Below are 19,946 nucleotides of genomic sequence, written 5' to 3' on the forward strand. Positions count from 1 at the left end.
TTCGCATATTTACAGAGAGGAGATCTAACTTTAATATATTTGAAGACACAGCATTTGCTAATGTGAGCATACTGAACTTTTCCCCCTGAATTATTGTATAATATTCAAATAATCGTTTATGAAATGTGTAACATTTTTTCGAGGGGATTTACATATCAACTTTTCTGAGTGGAATCAACAACAGTAGCATGAAATGTATCTACTCCATTTACTCTTATCCAGTGCTCCTACTTTCTTTTCCCCTTTAATTTTTATATATGGTAAAAATTTCATTGAAGAGAGATTTCAGATGACAGGACTGTAATTTTAAACCCAATAGAAGAGGTGTAAGCAATTTGAGCTTAGTTGAAGCATAATCTTAGGTTGTCAAGAAGAAACCCATTCTCCCTATGCTAATCAATCAGTGTATCAACCAACCAATCATCTCTTCAGCTTAGCATATATCCTAAGGTTTGATATATCTATTAACTGCCCATCATGCAGCTGGTCTCTGGATGATGAGATTCCCCCTATCTTGGCATTTGGCGGCAGACGCCTGAGCTATCACAGCCTCAGATAAATACCAAAGTGGAGATTTCAATCCCGTTCCTGAGTGCAGAGACAATCCAGAAACATTAAAAATATTCTTAGAAGAGAATACACAGAAAATTACATTTCTCAACACAGTGGTGTGTGTGAAAATTGTATATATTACATGATTTCGCCTCCCAAGACACAACAAAATAAAATAAAATTACTCTTTTATTATGATTGGGATGCTGGTAATCAAAAGAATAGCTGGAATCTGCTGCAAACTCTTAATTGCAAGACAAATTACATGGAGACATTTGAGTAAGCGAGAATAATGACCGTGGAGATAATAAATTTCCTGAAAACAAACAGAAGCCCAATTTTATAAAACAAGGTACATAATCATTGTAATTCTGGAGAAAGGGGTCACCATATCTAAAGATTGTTCATTGCTTCCTGGCCTCAATTCAGAATTTCCAATATTAGGGGGGCTGCAGCTAAATGTATCTCTAGCCCCTTCCTCTAGCCTGTGATGTTGGGCCCTGGTTTGTGGACAGTGAGTATTTCTAGAAAGCTGTTCATTGAGAAATAGAAACCAAAAAGACTTAGATTTGCTTCTTAAGAGTCTGTAAGTATGTTGAAATTGGAATGAGTTGATTCATTTCTTCACACACTGATTTCCACCTGGAAGGTAAAGCCCTTCCACAAAATGCAAATTCGACTGATGATGTATTTCCTACGCTATTGCTCAAGTCTCTTACTCTGAAAAGAGAACTGAGGCAAGGTATTAGGGAACTGAGGTCCTAACTGAAGCTCAGCCACTAACTAGCCAAGGCTAAGCAAGCCCCTTCATTCTCTGGGCCTTTCTTGTTTATGTTGCTATGGAGCAACATAAACAAATGAAAAGTATATGCCAGCCTAAATACAATGGTCTGGGTTTGAGGTCCTTTTTTCAATCATTTGTTGTAGATGGGGCCAACGAGAAGGAATGATGAGTTCACGATAACATGAACTCTTGGCTGCTGGAGAGAGAAAGAAATCTGCTTCCTAACCTGAGAAGTCCAGCATGAGTCCATAGAGACCATGATGACTTTTCCACTCCCAGCAACTCAGCCCGTGCTTTTTGGTCTCGACTTAAAAACCCTCGTGTGTCCTGGTGTGATAGGGCCAGCAACACTATAACAACTCTAGAATTTTGTATTTTTCTCAACAGAAAGATAATTGTGATGTCAAGATCAGAGCAGTAGTTCGGTTTAAATAGTGTATTTTGAAGGCCCTTCTCAAAGAGTTGTGATTCTTAGAGAATACACTTTGCTATATAGGTTAAGGTTACAAATTTTATCAAAGCCAAAAAAAAAGGGGGGGGGGTCCAAAAATAAAAAAAAAAAAAAAGGAAAAGAAGGAAAAGAAAAGAGAACCATTTTCTCTATCTCAAGTCACTTAAAGGGCCCATTCTGGGACTCATTCCAAGCTACTATGATTAGAGACCTGCCTGTTTGTAGATATCCACAGATAAACCCCAGATATGAGCACTCATGACACGTGCTCTGCTGAATGAGGCAAAGGGATTGATTTAGAGAGAGATGGCCTATTGAATGTGGATTCTTTGTTGCCGGCCTGGAACCTTGTAAGCATGTACCTTTCAGGCCCAGGACAGCCGTACTCCCTAGAGCATCTATCCTGTCTTCTGGTGATAATTGTCCTGCCAGCTCTGCAGATTGTGGATATAGATAAGAAAGCTAGTGAAAGTGGATTGAGTGCAATTAGAAACTTATCCTCACAAGAACTGACCTGTGATTGCATTTACAGCTAGAATCAGGTCCCGAGTAGACACATCATATAAAGCTCGGGATTAGATTTTGCAAAAGAAGAGGAATTCACTTTTTTGTTGTTGTGATTTTCAGGTTTAGAGCATTTGGCTATGGTCATGCATGAATTCAGCATGCCTTCACCTACATCGTGCAAACACACCAGAGAAGTAAGACAAGCAGTGAGCTCCCTGCCCTCAAGGAGTGTATGTTCAAAGATAACAAAGCAAAGTGATTTTATAAAACCTTGAAGGCGATATCAGCAGAATTTCTTTATCAGAGTGTGATTAATGCTGGGTCTTCTATCACGAGTTCTTTTAAATGGAAAACAAAAGCTAAAAACTTTAGTGAAGTTTGAAGTAAAAATTAGGAGAGACAAGATGGATGGAAAGGACGTTAGAGGAAGCAGGGGAGGGAAGAAAGGACAAGGTAAAGTGGAGGGCTTCACTGGGGCCATGGCTGTGCTCTGTCTTTTCTACGGGTCCTGTGTACATTTTAGGGAGGCAATTCTTTCAGCTTAGAATGCACTGGGGCTAGAGAGGGCACCAAGCACTGACCACTGGCTTTGTCCGTGTACGCCACCACAACAAAATGGCATAGACTGCCTGGCTTTAACAACAGACGTTTGTTTTCTTGCAGCCTATGGCAACCACCCACTGGAGCTGGAGAGTATCTCCCCAAAGGCGTCTCTTTCCAACTTACTCTTGGAGAGACGACCATTAACCAGTATGTAGCCCATGAATCTTTGCAGGTTTCTAGAAGCATTGTGCCCAGCCATTAAGCAGTGGAGCAGATGAGGGAAGAAAGCATGCACAGGGACGAGAGGGTGCATAGTGAATGCTTTACAAACACTCTGAATGGGTGAAAAATAATGACCTCTGACTTCTTTGTGGTTCTTAACTCATGCTGCCACAAGATTGGTTATAAGGTCCATGTCACACTGTGATATGAAAGTATTAATTGAATAGGGGCAATCAGAATTTCTATGTGAATAATGACTTAGTAATAATATTCTGCTCATTCAATAATGGAATGGGGAACCAAGGCTTTCCTGGCCTACACAGTTCTCTCACTGGGGTCAGATTTTTTTTTTTTAAACCACAAGTTACATGCATTTTCTGTCCTCTTTTAATTCTTAAATCTGATATGAATTTCTTTAGAACAACTTAAGAAGGAAGAAAATTAAGGGAAGGAAAAGATATATGATAGGTGCTAGTATTGTCATTGAGGTTTAATTTTTGACTTTCTTACAGACACCTGCATCCACTCTCCTCTTGAATAGGAACCCTCTCATTAAAAACGAACCCATGAGCGTGGTTTAATGGGAACATACCAGTGCCAGTTTCTTAGTTTTGATAAATGTTAGATGGTGACAACTTTTTGCTTTTCTATAAATCAAACATTATTCCAAAATTAAACATTTATTTTTAAAACCTAAGTATGTGTGTTTTACAGTGGGCATGTTTGAATAAGAAAGCTCTTCGCCCTCATGTATGGGAGGTTTCCTCAGTGTTTCTGCAAATGAGTTCTCATTTAAATTTGATATGCTGAGAAGCTGATGGCTAACCCTACATTTATGTATACCCTAGCTGATCATGCTGAAATGTTCTTTTATCTGATATTGAATCAGAGGAAGAGGAGGATTTAGAATTATCTGACTTTTTGGAATGCCCCCAGCACTAAAGTAAAATGAAATGAAATGAAATGAAAAATGTCTTAGCATGTTCACTAGCCAAAGCATACTGCATCTCATTATAAGTTATTTGCAAGTTTGTGTTTTCTATTAGGCTTGCCTTGTGGTATGTTCATAATCATGTAAAAGTGTCTATTGGTTACTGTATTACTAGAGGCTGTCCAAACAAAACTTAATATTGTAAAACTTTTCTCCAAAGTGTAGTAATTCTTGGCTACACCAGTAAACAGTTTGACATGTGTTTAAACATAATTCAATTTTCTTAAAGGTATGTCTAATGAAGTGTGTGACTGTGTAATAGAGGAGATGGTATTTGATTTTTAATTTTTATGTTAGTTTCTCTGTGTTCTCTGCCCATTGGAATTTTTTTTTAAACAAAGAGGTAACAGAGAAGTGCAATCTCTGTATCACTGTGTTTACTGCACACTTATTTTTTTTTGTACCCATCTTTTCCCCTGAAGAGTGAACTCCTTGAGAAAAGAAAGGTGGCCTCAGTATCTCACCCAATCCAGTACACAGTAAGGATTCAGTAAATATTTGTTTGAACGAATAAATGAATGAAATCAAATGAATTATTCCTATTTTGAAGGCGACCAAATAACTGCCTCTTGATTTGCTCTCTTTCCTGCCCTTGTTTTAAGATGGCCTCACAGTTTGGACTGGTTTTTATCATTGCTATCATTCCGCTATGTATACTAACCTTTCAAATCCATAAAAAGTATTTAAAAGAAAGAGAAATTGTTCATGTTTCAAAACCTATTATAATGCATTTTCAAATATGTCAGACACATCTTTGTTAAAATTAAACCAGGGATTGGTTTTGAGCGAATAGCCCTATATCCTTACAGATGCTGTGGATGGATGCATCTAAGCTGCTTATTATATTGATGGGTTTTGCTGCTCTGCAGCAAATGAAAACAGGCAGCTGCTTCCTCCATCAAAGCAAAAAGCAGCCTGAGTTTTTATTAACTGAGCGTTCATTTCTTCTATTGCCAAAATTCTTACACAAAACAAAAGAGCAGTTTTAGCACATTATTGCTTAACTAGACATGAACAACTGACAGCAAGTGATAAGCCTGTCTGCTTTTCACAACTGGTAATCATTTTTGGAATAGATGTTTTAATATAGTTGAATATAAATTTTGTAATTTACATCTACAATGGTACGTAAATTTATAGATCCAGTTTGTTGCAGGAGAATGAAGGCTATAATCACAAAAGCCTTTCCCAGTGTTGTTTAATTTTTAATGACTATTTGAAAACTGGGGAAGGAAAATGAAATCAAATTCATTTCTTTAAAAAATACAAAAAGGTGTTAAAGACAATCATACAAGTTGGTTGGAGCCATTTGTAGATGGCCCTGACAGAGCAAGACTGCTGTGTTTACAGCCAGGACGTGCTTCGCACTCTATTTCCACATTAGTTGCAGTGAGCTGCCCAAGTTTGGACAGCAGCAGAAATTTCTGGAGAGCAGACCGTCATGTTTCCTTTGTATCAATGAATAAGGATGAGCAGGGAGCCCGGAAGGACAGACCCAGGCCATTTTGCACAGCTGAGATTCTCTGCCAACTCACATCCTTTTTTTTTTTTTTTTTAAAGACATCTGAGCATCACACATTTACTTTCAGATAGAATGGCAGAGAGGGGTTTGTTTAAAGTGGGATGAGACCAAACCTCAACAACCTCAGCACACTGAGATGTTGCCATATTTACTGAGTCAATTTGCCAAATGGTGTTTTTCCTTTTGGAACCTACTAATGGTGATTCCTGCTGTAAGAAGGTGGAGGTGGGCCTTCTTCCCCCATCCCATCACAGGCCTAAGAGGAGGAACTTGGAGTGAAGGCAGTTTTGAAACACTGGGGCGCACACCTTCCAAAAAACACCGCTAAATAAATAAGTTCTACCTAAGAAGATTAATACCAGGGCCGTTTAATAAATGTTCTCTGCTTTGGCACTTGTAACATGTACCTCCTGAATATTGTTTTCTCTCCAGGGAGGCTCTCATAAATGTGCAGAGCATGCATTCCACATGGAACACAAGGCTTTCCATTTGTTTGGAATTCAGTGCTAGAATTTACCTAGAAGTGAGATAAAGCTAGACTCCAAGGCAGGAAGGAACCTGGTTTAGAAATCAAGTTCACGGGGCACCTGGCTAGCTCAGTCAGTAGAACATGTGACTCTTGGTCTTGCGGTTGTGAGTTCAAGCCCCGTGTTGGATATAGAGCTTACTTAAAAATAAAATCTTGAAAAAAAGAAAAGAACTCAAGTTCACATATCATAAGTGATGAAGGGGAAATCTCACTCTCCTTACTTTTCTTCGGTGGGCCATGTAGCAAGTGTGTGTGTGATAGTGAAGTGACTCCTTGCCTCGGATAAGGAATAGTAATAATTATTTCTAATATTTTCTTCTTTGTTCCACTTTATTTGACACATTGCTGCTTTCATGTGATTTCAAGACACAACACGGTCCTATTTTAAAAGGAAAAAGGGTGATGTCATCAAAATGATAGCCTGGGGATCCCTGGGTGGCGCAGCGGTTTAGCGCCTGCCTTTGGCCCAGGGCGCGATCCTGGAGACCCGGGATCGAATCCCACGTCAGGCTCCCAGTGTATGGAGCCTGCTTCTCCCTCTGCCTGTGTCTCTGCCTCTCTCTCTCTCTCTCACTGTGTGCCTATCATAAATAAATAAAAAAAAAAAAACAAAAAAAACAAAACAAAACAAAACAAAAAAGACAAAATGATAGCCTGATCACCCCACTTTGAAGACACTGAGCACAGCAAGATCTCGGAGGAGACTGTTACTTGGAGTAAAATTGGCAATGAAAACCTGCCTCTTCTTTCTTTTTTCTTTCTTCTTCTTCTTCTTTTAAAAAATTTATTTATTTCTTCATGAGAATACACAGAGAGGAGAGAGAGAGAGAGGCAGAGGGAGAAGCAGGCTCCACGCAGGGAGCCTGAGGCGGGACTCGATCCTGGGTCTCCAGGATCACGCCCCGGGCTGAAGGCGGTGCTAAACCGCTGAGCCACCTGGGCTGCCCTTCTTTTTTTTTTCTAACTCTGAGGAAAATGTGGTGTGTTTCTGGTGGAACCCAGGCCATGTTTCTTCTTTTGGTAGGAGCTCTCTGGGTCCACCTTTGCTAGAAATGTCTGCTCTTACTTTCTGACATCCTCTCTGACCAACGAGGATGGAGCATTTTCTGGCCTAGGCCCAGAGGGGTCACACTAAGAGATGGTCTTCTATCTGTGCTTTCAGACTTCAGGAAAATTTCTGCTACCCAAAAGGTAGTTTGTTAGCTTGACAAGGAGGAAATATGAGTGGAAAAAATGCAGCATATATCTGAGAACCATGTTCAATATCAGAGAGAAAAACTGTACTTGAGAAGGTTGTTATTAATATGCTGGATTAACTAAATAAAAATTCTATTGCCACTAGAATACACAGATGTAGAGCAGTCTCTTCTCTGAAGCTGTGAGATTGAATTAACAAAGGCAGTGCTAATTCACTTAAAATAGGCATGTTAGGAAAGCTTGACTTCTGAGACCATTCTGAATCCTATCTAAAATATTTCCTGGTAAGGGTTTAGATTTGATATTGTTATATTATTTAGATTTGATATTATAGTACAAATAAAATATTTAAGATAATCTAATTTCTTTAAAATGTTGCAGGCTAGAGAGCCCACTCACTGACAGTTCTATAGCTTTATAGAATTTGGAAATGCACAGATATAATGATCTATAGCCATTGGATTTAAGAGTTGGAAGAAACCTCAGAAATCAATTTGACCCTTCCATTTTATTCTTTTTTTTTCCTTCCATTTTATTCTTGAAGCCAGAGCCCAAATGTGATTTGTCCAAAGTCCTAAAATTAGTTATTGACGGCCATAAGACCTAGAAACTAGTTCTCTGGATTTCAGTACCAGCTACCAGAGTTGGAGCAATATAGGATAATGATTAAGAAACTGGGCGCTGGCAGGGTGCCTGGGTGACCTGGTTGGTTAAGCATCTACCTTCACCTTGGGTTGCAATCCCCAGGGACCTGGGATTGAGCCCCACATTGGGCTCCCTCTCCCTCTGCCCTTCCCCCCTGCTCATGCTCTTGCTCTTATTCTCTCAAATAGATAAATAAAATCCTAAAAAAGAAAGAAAGAAAAAGAAAGAAAAGAAAGAAAGAAGAAAGAAAGAAAAGAAACTGGGCCCTAGTAGTTGAGCAATTGGGCTCGAATCCTGGGCTGTGCTCTGTGTGCTTTGGTAAGCCTCGTTGTGCCCCTTCACTGGCCAAAATGATAGTCCATCCCTTACAGGGCTGTTTTTGGGCTTAAAAGAGATCGTCTGTATAAAGCAAACAGCCCAGTGTTTGCTGAGCAGTGAGTGTCCAACTAGCATTGCTACTAATAGTAGTAACAACTAACACTGACTGAGCACTTACTTGGTACTCTTCTAATTCATTTGATCCTCCTGTCTATGCTTACAAGATAGATAGTACCCTTACTTCCAGAGAAGGGCATGATGTAAGGGGAGCTTAAGTGATTTGTTCAACTCCTAGAGCTTGGAAGTCCCAGAGCTGTCTTCCAAGTTGTCTTTGCTATAAGAGGCGTGCGAGCTGGCTGGGGCTGTGGTTGTGGTGCGTTCTGTGTATGTCTTTCTTTAGGCAGTGCTGCAGCATCTCTCTTGTCCTGTCTTCATTTCTCATCTGTCCCCTAGTTGCTTTCCTAGCATCTGCTCTAAAAGCAGCCATCAGAAGGAAGGCTGGGGTATGCTCTCCAGAGACTATCTCCTCATCCCCATCACAGAGTCCAAATGGACTCCTTTCAGCTTTACCTTCCCTCAAGTAGGTATCTGGAGTAAAATTTAAGTTTTTAATTTTAATGCCTTTTTAAAAGTGAAGTCACACCCAGCAACGGTCCCATCTTGTAGTTTTAGAAGAATTTGTTGGTGAGATGCTTGGCTAATTTTCTGTGTCCTCTTTGCTTCTCTTCCTTCCACATGCTCACTATGTCCTCCTTTTGGTTCAGTTGGCTTCTCCAGGAACAGAAGAAGAAACAAAATGGTGAGGTAATTGATTTGGACCTTGTTTTTGCAACGTAGGGGATGGCAGTATAAGATACAAGTTCAGATTGGAGTCAAATTCCAACTCCATGACAAAATATCTGTCTGATTTGGGGGAAGGTCTCTTAATCTCCCCACTACTGGATTTCCTCTTCTAGGTCATAGCACCTGGCCAGCAGTCAGCATTCAGTAAACGTGAGTACATCAGGGGGCAGGCTTCCACCTGCTGGCTGTGCAGGGCGTCGCGGACATTGTCTTTCACCCAGATGTGCCCATGTTCTCAGTGACTTGGCTGCACAAACATACGGAGGCCTGCACCTAATAACTTACTGTTCAGAACAAGTCGGTTAATGGGTCAGAGCAGGGGCACAAGTATAGAGCAAGCGTTGTCCATCTGTATGGAATTTTTTTATTACAGTCGGTTTTCAGAATTGCCATTGCTGTGGTAAACTTTCCCAAAGTTCAGTTTGGGTTTGATTTTGCAGGTGATCAATTAGAAATCATAGTCTCCCTGAAAGTATTATAAAAATCGAATCAAGGTTGATACAATTTCCTGGACAGAAACATGTCAAAATGATAACAGTGACAAATAGCAGCAACAACCTTAGCTAACATTGTAAAAACATTTTAAAAATTTACTACATGCCAGGCACTGTTCTAAGCACCTAATGTGCATTACCTCCTTTAATCCTCACAGCCACACTGGCAGTGGGTACTTTTACTGCTTGCACTTAACAAATGAGAGAAAACGAAGGCATTGCACAATAGTGCTGGCTGAAGAAGCAACCCCCCACCCTATAGTTATTGTCTCTTTCATTATCATTTTCTTTGCTTTTTTTTTTTTTTTTAGATTTTGTTTATTTATTTTAGAGAGAGAGAGAGCACAAGTGAGGGGAGAAGCAGGGAGGGGGGAAAGAATCTTAAGTAGACTCTGGAATCCTACTCGGGACTCCATTTCATGACCCTAAGATCATGACTTGAGCCAAAACCAAGAGTCAAATGCTCAACTGACCATGCCACCCAGGCTCCCCTAATGTTTTATTTTCTTCATTGTCTGGAACTTCTTTATTGTTTGTTGCCCCTATTGCAGTTGTTTGGGCAAGGGCTCTGTTTTCATCCCTGCTTCTGTCCCAGCTCCTAGAATAGGCCTGACTGCCAATAATTCTAAGTGAATGAAGCAATGAATGAGGCTTAGAAAGTTTAAGTAGCTTGCCCAAGGTCACACAATCATTAGAGCCAGTGTTCAAGCTGAACTCTAAGTCCAGAGCATGAGATATGTTTTTTTTTATTATAACTGTGTATAGTTTGAAGACCCCCTGGACATAATCTAGCCCAAACCTCATGTCTCCCAGATGAGGATCCTGAAGCTCAGTATCCTCAGGCCAAATTACTTCCAATGTCACCTAGATTATTATTGGCAGAGCCAGAATCAGATTCCAAACCACTAGCTGGTGTTTTTGTACCATGAATCCAGCCTCCTCAGTTCATATAAAATTGAAGGGGAACCCTATATGCACTTGCTGTATACGTCATCCACCTACTTATTTATGACACAAACCTAAGTCATATTTGACACCTTCCTCTCTCTCTTACCAACCCCTTCATCTAATTAACCAGTAAGTCTTGTCAGTGTGCTTTCTAAGTATAGCTCATACCTTTTCACTTTTCTTCATCTCTGCTAACCATCACCCAAGTCACCATCAGCACTCACCTAGGTCTTGATAGTAGTAGCCTCTGACCTAGTTTTCTCCCTGCCTCTCTTGCCCCTCTTCAAACCTATTTTCTTTAGAGTAGTCAGAGTTACCTTCTAAAATGTGAGTCTGATCACACCACTCTTCTGCTTAAAATGTATCACTTATATTAAGGTGCAATTTGAAAACCTTAACATGGCTTTGAGCCTGTGGGATCTGGCTCCCAGCCACCCCTGGCACTGCTGTCTTTATTTCTTCTGTATTCTGCAGCTCCACTGACCCTATTTCTATTCCTAGCCTATCGAACTGTTCTCTTCTTTAAAGCTTTATCTCACAGAGCTCCCCTAGGATGGACCATTCCCTCCACCCATCCCCACCTTCCTCCTCTCCTTGGCTCTTCATCCTCTGGATCTCAGCTTACGTGCCATTTCTAAGGGGAGTGTTCCCTAACAGACTTCTCCAACCTCCCTTCTGGCCAAGTCAGGTCCTCTACAGTATGTTCTCAGAAGTATCCTCTAGTTTTCCTACATGGCCTTCATTACAATTACAACTAGGCACATTATTTGTGTAATTGTTTATTTAATATCTCCCTGTCTAGGCAGAAGCTCCAGTGAGCATGCTGTCTCATTCTCTGCTGATCCACAGGGCCTGAATCATAGTAGGTGCCCCCAAAATATATATGGAGTATTCTGTAGCCTTCTTTTGGATTTCCACTCTGGTTTGAAACATAAATGACAAAGCACAAATGTTTAAGGAGAGTGTAAACACAGAAAACAGTCCAGGAAGTTTACCTACCCAGTCCACATGAGCTGCTTTTCATTTTAGTAATACCTGCTGACGCATTTCTTTTCCTAGAAGATTCAAGAGCTTAGCTAAGGGTGGGCTGGCCTCCCCATCTGCGTCTCAGATTTGAGAGCCTTACTTCTCACTCCTGCACAATGGACAGGATCCTTTTGTTTGAGGAGGATAAATAAAGCTGCTGCGTGGGTGGGTATCAGTTGATCAGAGGAAAGCCATCTCACAGCATAGAGAGCTGGGTGTGTTGTCCCCATGGGCTAAGTGCAAGCTGGTAGAGTGGAAAGTGGGAGTCAGCAGTCTGTTGGTCTTCTGACATCTGAAAAGTCTTAGGACTTTCCTCTAACATGAACTCTGGGGAAGCAAAAGCTTTTAAATCCGAGTGATCTTGGAAGACCATGCTCAGTTAGAAATTCATGTCTCTTAATATCTACATAGTTAATTTTAGGATTGTTCAGCCCTCAGTTTAATAATGGATGTATTGTTTGTTTCCAGATTAACTGTAAAGCTTGGCATTTAAAATACTTCTAAATAGCTAGCTAACAAATAACAAAAAAGTGATTGCATACATAAAATAGATCACATTGGCAACTTTCTCCCTCATTATTCCTACAGAGATAACTAGTTTTTCTTATTTTACTGTTGGCTGGCTACAGCTTTTTGAAGTTTGTTAGATCCAGTAGACCCATTCTGACAGAAGCATCTGCAAGGAAACAATCCTTTATTTGAAAGAAAATGGAATGAAATCAAATGACCATGGAAACCCAAGTCTAATATACTATTATTTTTCTTCTTTCAAACAGAGCTCTTATTTAGCTAATGCTTTTATGGAGGCCCAATGGATGAAGGAAGACTTTTCTGCTATGAGTTAAACTAATTCAATTTATACAGAAAGCACTAAGGCATAGGGAACTATAGGCCTCAGAAAACTTTTAAGGAAGTATCCTAATTCATGACATGTATTTAAGAAACAAATTATCTAGAGTACATCATTAATTTAAACATTTTATGATGCTTTTGAGGGGGGTCAGTACTTCAGCTACTTTAAATGCCACTTTGGGCATTCTTCTCTGTCTTATTGGGTGATGTCAAGAACATAGCAGAAATGCCTATAATTGGTTGATAGAGCCCTGTGATATTATTAATGGAGTATAAAAATCTTGAGCGTAAGAAAAACCTCCTCAATAGTGTCATTGGCTTGTATGTCCTCCTAAAATTTATTCTCATCACTTTTCCAGTGAGTTTCTTTCTGTTGCACAGAGTCCTTCTAGTCACTGTTCTGGGATATGTACTGAAACCCCACCACTCAGAAAAGCACTTATGCTAAAAAAAATTGCACTCTGTGAGAAATAAGAATAGTAATGATATTTCTTGGGTTCCATAATTACCCCACAGTTACATCCAAAAGACCATACATTTCTGGATTTCAGGTAAACTTGGAGGTTGAACAATGCATCCAGATCATTTCCTTCCAGAAAACTCACTAAACCGCTGTAAAGAGATGTTTTTTAAAGCCTAAACCCACAAAGATGATAGAATGAGGGGACCTGCAACAGTATAATTTTGGAAGATGGGAAACAAATGGATGAGAAGTCATTGAGTTGGCAGATATGAGAAAGCCAGCAGTTGAGTAAGCTGAAAACCAAACCAGTTCAGACTTCTGAAACTTTGAAAGTCTCAGAAATTGGAGCATTTGTAAAAGTAGGAGTTGAAGGAGGCTAAAATAAGGAAGATTGATTGAAAGCTGTTTTTAAAGCAGTTATATACCTATTCCAGGCTATTGAGTAACTTCTCCTCTGTACTCCCAATGGGAGAGATTTGTTCTCTGGAGAGGGTTAAACTGAACAGTTCTAGGTTGAGGGACATCAGGCACAGTTGAAAATAGAGAGAGTACCAAAACCAGGCTGAAGAGATTGGGTGACCATACACAGAACCACCTACACTCCACTCCATCCCCATACACTCAGCCCTCTTCTCTTCCAACTAGTTTTTTTTTTCTTTCTATGATTATGTTTAAAGCAAACAACAAAGAATTACCAGATATCTGAAGAAAGCTTTTAATGTGACAGGAACCAAAATCAATTAATAGGAAAAAAAGCAACATGAAGAAAATAGGCTATGTAAGGATAAGAAAAACTGTAATTAATATTTTCAAATAATTTTTAAAAGATGATCCATGAAACAGGAATAAGATGCTCTAAAAAAGAAATATTCAGAGAACTACCATTAAAACTAGCATAAATGTGGGGCACCTGGATGACTCAGTTAAGTGTCCACCTTTTTTGGCTCAGGTCATGATCTTAGGGTCCCAGGATCAAGCCCCAAATTGGGCTCCATATTCAGAGAAGAATCTGCTTGTGGATTCTCTCCCTCCCTCTCCTTCTGACCCTCCCCTGACTCATTTGCACTCTCTCTCTCATAAATAAATAAATAAATAAATAAATAAATAAATAAATAAATAAATAAATTTTTTAAAATAGCATAAATGAGAAGTACAATAAAAAGGTTGGAGGATAAATTTGAGGAAATTTCCAAGAAAGTAGAAAACAGAAAAAAAAGAAAACAGTAAGAGATAGAAAGTAGGAAAGAAAAGATAAGAATATTAGAGTTCAGGAGATTCAACATCTAAATAATAAGAATTCTAGATAAGGAGGACAGGTAAAAATGGAGGTCATAAAATAATGAATGGAACTTCCCAAGAAACGTTCCAAGATCTGAAGAATATGGAATTTCCAAATTGAAATTACCCACTGAATAATAGAAGTTCCCAAATATTTACCTCTTACACACATTTTTTTCAAGAAGCTCTTGGGGGATGTCTTGCACTAAAATGAGAACATAAACCAAGAAAAGACAAAGGCTAGAAGAAACAAGAGATGGGATACAGGAGAAGGACAAAAGGGAGTCTGGAGTGAAATGAAGATTGATTCTAGGGTATCAGCTGTATACCAAGCATAGAGGACATTCAGTCCAGACAGACAAGTCAGAAGGCACCAGGAGAGATTTTCTCATGAGATTGATAGAACACCTGATGGGAATGAATGCACTGAGAGGGGAAATTGACAACTGGATTTTGAGACCGAATAAAAACCTTAGCAAATGAAAAAAAAATAGGCAATTATAAACTCCATGGAGGGGGGAATTATACATGAGCAAAAAAGCAATCATAGTTTACTACATGGCTCAGTATTATTTCATGGTCATAATGAAATTGACGATGACAGTATATTACCAAATTATAATATATCTATAATAGGACAATAGTGATGGTGGATGGGTAAGGAGCACGGTGTGTGTGACACGGGGAGAGGAGTACAGATGAAAGTGAAAAAAGCTTATCTTCCATACTGGGGGGTCAATAGATTTTGTCTAAAACTGAAAAATCAAGAAGTAACAATACAAACATATGTAGAAATATGAAATTAATTACCAGAAGAATCAACTAAAAGAATTGGAAGTAGTAGTTTCTGAGAAAGGAGAAAGACTGGGTCAGAGGGACTGTGTACTAATCTTAATAATATTCATTTGTTTTAATTTTTGTCTTAATCATTCTCACAGAACTCAATGTCTCTTTAAACTCTGAATAAGTTATTAACAAATAAAATCCTTTTAAAAAAAGACCATTATATTTCCACAAATAGAAATGACAAAACTGTTTAAAATAACAGCATTATTGAGATATAATTCACATACTACACAATTCACCCAGTGATTTTTAGTATATTCACAGAGTTGTGCAACCATCACTACAATTTTAAAATATTTCATCACCTCTAAAAGGTCACTTGACATTTACTCTCAACCACCCAGCCCTAGACAACCACCACTGTATAATCTGTCTCTATGAATTTGTCTATTCTGGACATTTCATACAAATGGATAATGCAACATGTGGTTCTTTGTGTTGGGCTTCTTTCACTCAGCATAATGTTTTCATGCTCCATCTATGTTGTAGCATGAATCAATACTTTATTTCTTTTATTGCCAAATAATAGTGTACTACATAGCCATACTACATTTTATTTATCTGCTCATTACTTGATGGACATTTGGGTTGTTTCTGCTTTTTGGCTCTTATGAATAATGCTGCTTTTTGGCTCTTATGAATAATGCTGCTATAAGTTTTTGTTTGGACATATTTTCTCTTGGGTACATTCCTACGAGTGGAATTACTGGGCCATATGTTAATTCTACATTTAAATTTTCGGTGAACTGCTAGACTGTTTTCCAAAGCAGCTGCAACATTTTACATAATTTCCCCTCATCCTTGCCAACATTTGCTGTTGTCTGATTTTTTTGGTTATAGCCATCCTAGAAGAAGGAGTGAAGTAGTATGTCATTGTGCTGTCGATTTGCCCTGAGATAACTTTCGAAACCTGAATAGATGAGCAAAAATAAAATAGGTTGCCAAAACCTCACCTTGGCAAGACCTTGAGGAAATAAACACTCTTATTTGGAGGTATAGTTTGGTGCAAATGTTTTGGAAGATGGTTTGATATATGTGATAGGCATTTAACCCTTGACCAGATTTCCCATTTCTAGTTATTGGACCTATGGAGAAAAATCATATTTTGGGGGGAAAATGTGTCTTCATTATAACAGTGTTTATAATCTCATATATCAAAAACTCAAAATAACTTAAATGCCTCTCAGGAAGAAATTGGTTAAACAAATTTTGATGCAGACATAAAATCAGTCATTAAAAATAATGATGCAAGGGGGTGCCTGGGTGGCTCAGTCAGTTAAGCATCCGACTCTTGATCTCTATCTCACAGTCGTGAATTTAGACCCTGTGTTGGGGTCCATGCTGGGTGTGGAGTCTACTTAAAAATATACATATATGTAATGATGCAAGTATATTTTTATTGTCATGGGAAGTTATCCATCACATATTGAGTAAGGCAAAATCAGATTGTCAAATACCTGCCTGATAAGATCCCATTTGTGTAAAATATCTTTGTGCTTAGAAAGCTGTTTTTGAAATGATGTCCAAAGTGTTACGAGGTGTAATAGACTAGTGGTGAAATTTTAGGTGATTTTATTAACTTTGTTCTGCATATTTTTGTATTTAATTTAGTTAAAAATCAACCTCTATAATTTTTTGAGAAAATTATAAAACTCTCTTAAAAGACTATGTATTTTAGAAGTCACATTTTTGAACTTAATCAAAGCTTGCATTTTAGTTAAATACCCTTCCCCTATCATTATTTTTTTAAACCTCAAAACCATCTACTAAAGGCATAAAGAAATTCATTATTCTAATGATTATATATACTTGGTGTAGAACACTGTCTTGGGCTCTTCCTTCAGAGAATTTTATTACATACTTTATTCTTTACAGAGTTCTTTTAATGTGGAGGTATGCCAGATATTAGGATTCGGGGGCCGTGGCAAGGTTCACGGGTAGAAGGACAAAATGGTTCTCCATCTATTCTGGTCATTGGGATAGCTGTCGAGGTCCACAGATTTTCTCTTCTACTCTTTTATCCCCCATAGCAGAAGAATAACATTAACAACAAATTTTTCTTTGAGCTCATTATGAGTTAGGAACTGCTCTAAATACAGTTCATGTATTTTACTTTTTAATCCTAATTCTATGAAGTCGATACTACAATTACATTATTTTACAGATGAGGAATCTGAGGAACAGAGAGGTTAAGTAAACTACCCAAGGTCACTAGTGAGGGAATGCAGCCCAACAAGCTAGGACTGGAGCCCAAAAAGTCTGGTTCCAAAGCACATGTGATCTTAATTGCTATACTCCACTGCCTTTCTGACTTTTCTCCTAAATATGACTCCCAACACTGCTTGCTGATTTACTTTGTTCTCTCCCAAACTCATTTTTACCAGAAATACCATGGAGGCTGAGCCAGTTTACACTTGACCAGACTTTCCTGCAGCAGATGCTTTTATGGGGTCAATATCTTTGCTGTTCATATATTTACCCACTGATTCCCTTAGGATTTCACTTACCATTTCTTTGACATCCTCTTCTCTGGAGTGCTTGGATTTCTCACTCTTTGAAGCTGGAGATGCATCTAGAAGAAAAAAAAAAGTAGGTCTCATGAGGTGTTCCAACTTTGCATCCAGACCCATTAGAAAAGAGTTTAGTGCAAAGGCAGTGAACATTCATTGCTCTTTCCCAGGACGGCAGGGCCTTCTCAACCTCAGGCAGAGCAGGATGCTAGTGCCCTGCCTGACCTTTGAATCTGAACCCTTGGCGAAAACATAATTTTTATGACGTGATTTATTCTGATCATAGGAGTGATGCACATTCATTGTAAAAATCTTTGGAAAATATGAAAAGTGTAAAGAAAAAAATTAAAAGCACTTGCAACCAGACTACTCTGTGATAACCACTAGGGACTATCATTTCCAAGAATGTTTATCTTTTTTTTTTTTTAAGGAATTCATATTCATTCATGAAGACTCCTAAGTCTTCAAAAGAAATGATTTACAAGTGATGATTTAAAGAAAATGCCCATCCATGGAGTTTAGTGCGGAGGATTATTATCAAATTTAAAAAGGTGCCAAAGTTAGTGAAATTTAAATTTCTTAATCTCTAGTTTGATATTTCTAATTGAAGAAAGGAAATAATTATGCGTATTTGAAAACATTAGGATGGAATCAAAGAAAAAGGACCTCAGATGTTTCCTTTGCAAGGGTTTTTTCCATTTATTTTTGCCTCACGTGGGCTGCACATACAGTAGGTCTTCAACTGACGCTTATGAATTAGCTGAAAAGAAGGTTCACATGTACAAGATCAGCTACCTGAAATACCATTCAAATTGGTCTTTTAGTATTTGTAGTTTGTGGTTATTGTTTTTGCTGTCTTGTGATTGAAATTTGGTAAAAATTATTTAGGATATTTTGCTGTTTTTCTGGGAAAAGAGCTATAATCAACAACAAAAGAAACTCATTTGATATGACATATTACAAGTAATAATTATGTTAAGTTTGATTCAAGTTGAAATAGCTTGTACTGAACATTATTTTTAAAAGCCATTTCTTAAGAGAACGACTATAGAGAATGATTATAGAACAGACTCCTGTAATCAAAAAGTGTATCCTCTTGTGTTTTCCAGGCATCTGGCCATCTGAAGAGGTTTTGGCTTACTACTGCCTCAAGCACAGTAATATATTCAGGTACAAAGCTGCTCTTAAAAAGATATTTTTTTAGCCCATTATGGGTATTAGATATGCATATTAAAGATTGCTGTGATTACATTCTTCAAATTAAGTTGTTAAAGAAATATAAGAAAGAAAGAAAAGAAAGAGAAAGGAAAGGAAAAAGTTCATGGTGAAAACATGTTGCTTCTGAAAAGAAATCTGAATTGCCTTTGGGTACTAATATTGCACAGCAAGCTTTTTGCTATATGTCAAAGGCTTTTGATTTTCACTCAAGGCATTTTATTTCACTTTGATTTTGGAGAAACAAAAGTGAAGCTCCAATCAATCCTCCCTGATTGTGAAGGTCAAAAAAAAAAAAAAAAAAAAAACAACAACAACAAAAAACCACACACAACTGAACCACAATAAAGACATTCTTTAAACTTCCGCTAAGGAAATCACTACAGAATATTTGATAAATAAGTACCCCACAGCTATTATTTAAAGATGCCATTCCACCCTGGTTTTAAAGGTATTTTATATATCTAACAATATGTATTTGTAAAATATAAATTACTATTGCAGATCCATGCTATGGAAATAGATGTTTTCAGTTGTCAATGTGCATTATAGATCACACCCATGGATGTGATTTAGGAAAAGGAAAATAAACCTCCTTTTATTTGAAAACTCTGAAGCTGTTTGGTAGATCCAGAAAATAAGGATTTTTCATTTTTAATTCTCATTTTATAAAAGTCATCCAATATCTACTTCCTGAATAGCGCATTATGATTCCAGACAAGTCATTAGTGATCATGGTGTGTGTTTTAACAATATATATTTACAAGATTGGGTCAATAATATGTATTTTTTAAATCTCTGTGGGTTCATATTTACCAACCAGTCTATAATGGCTTTGAACAACTAAATACTCATTAAGTGTATTCCGGAATATGAATATCCTTGCTTGGCTTCTCTTCCTCTTCCCTCTCTTTGCACCTCTCCCTCCTTTTCAATTCCCTCTCTCTGTTTCTTTTCTCCTCTCGAGGTAATAAACTTCCCAGCCTGGAAAGAAGGAACAATCTTAGGGGTTTAAGCATATGAAATAAGAACAGGGCAGTTTTGAATTTGGGCTACAGAGCTGCTCTGGGAGTCTGGCATTTGCTCTTATCGCTGTGCTTAAGCTTGACTGGAGCTCTAGTCATGGAGCAGTGGGGCCAGGGTAAGAATGTCACACGTTGAGGGCTGATATTTGGGCACAAAGGGAAAGGTGTGTGCAGAGTGCCACACT

General features: G+C 38.3%; 1 protein-coding gene across 4 annotated transcripts in view; it reads left to right on the forward strand.

Moving 5' to 3' along the window:
- CAMKMT (calmodulin-lysine N-methyltransferase) overlaps positions 1-19,946 on the forward strand; it is a 386,639-nt gene that overhangs the window by 303,486 nt on the left and 63,207 nt on the right. For all 4 annotated transcript variants that reach the window (XM_055328617.1, XM_055328620.1, XM_055328618.1 and 1 more), the window contains one exon: positions 18,631-18,691. In XM_055328617.1, the coding sequence (XP_055184592.1) occupies positions 18,631-18,691 (61 nt within the window). The remainder of the gene's footprint in view (positions 1-18,630; positions 18,692-19,946) is intronic.

Source organism: Nyctereutes procyonoides, unplaced genomic scaffold (genome assembly GCF_905146905.1).
Source record: "Nyctereutes procyonoides isolate TBG_1078 unplaced genomic scaffold, NYPRO_anot_genome, whole genome shotgun sequence".
NCBI lineage: Eukaryota > Metazoa > Chordata > Mammalia > Carnivora > Canidae > Nyctereutes > Nyctereutes procyonoides.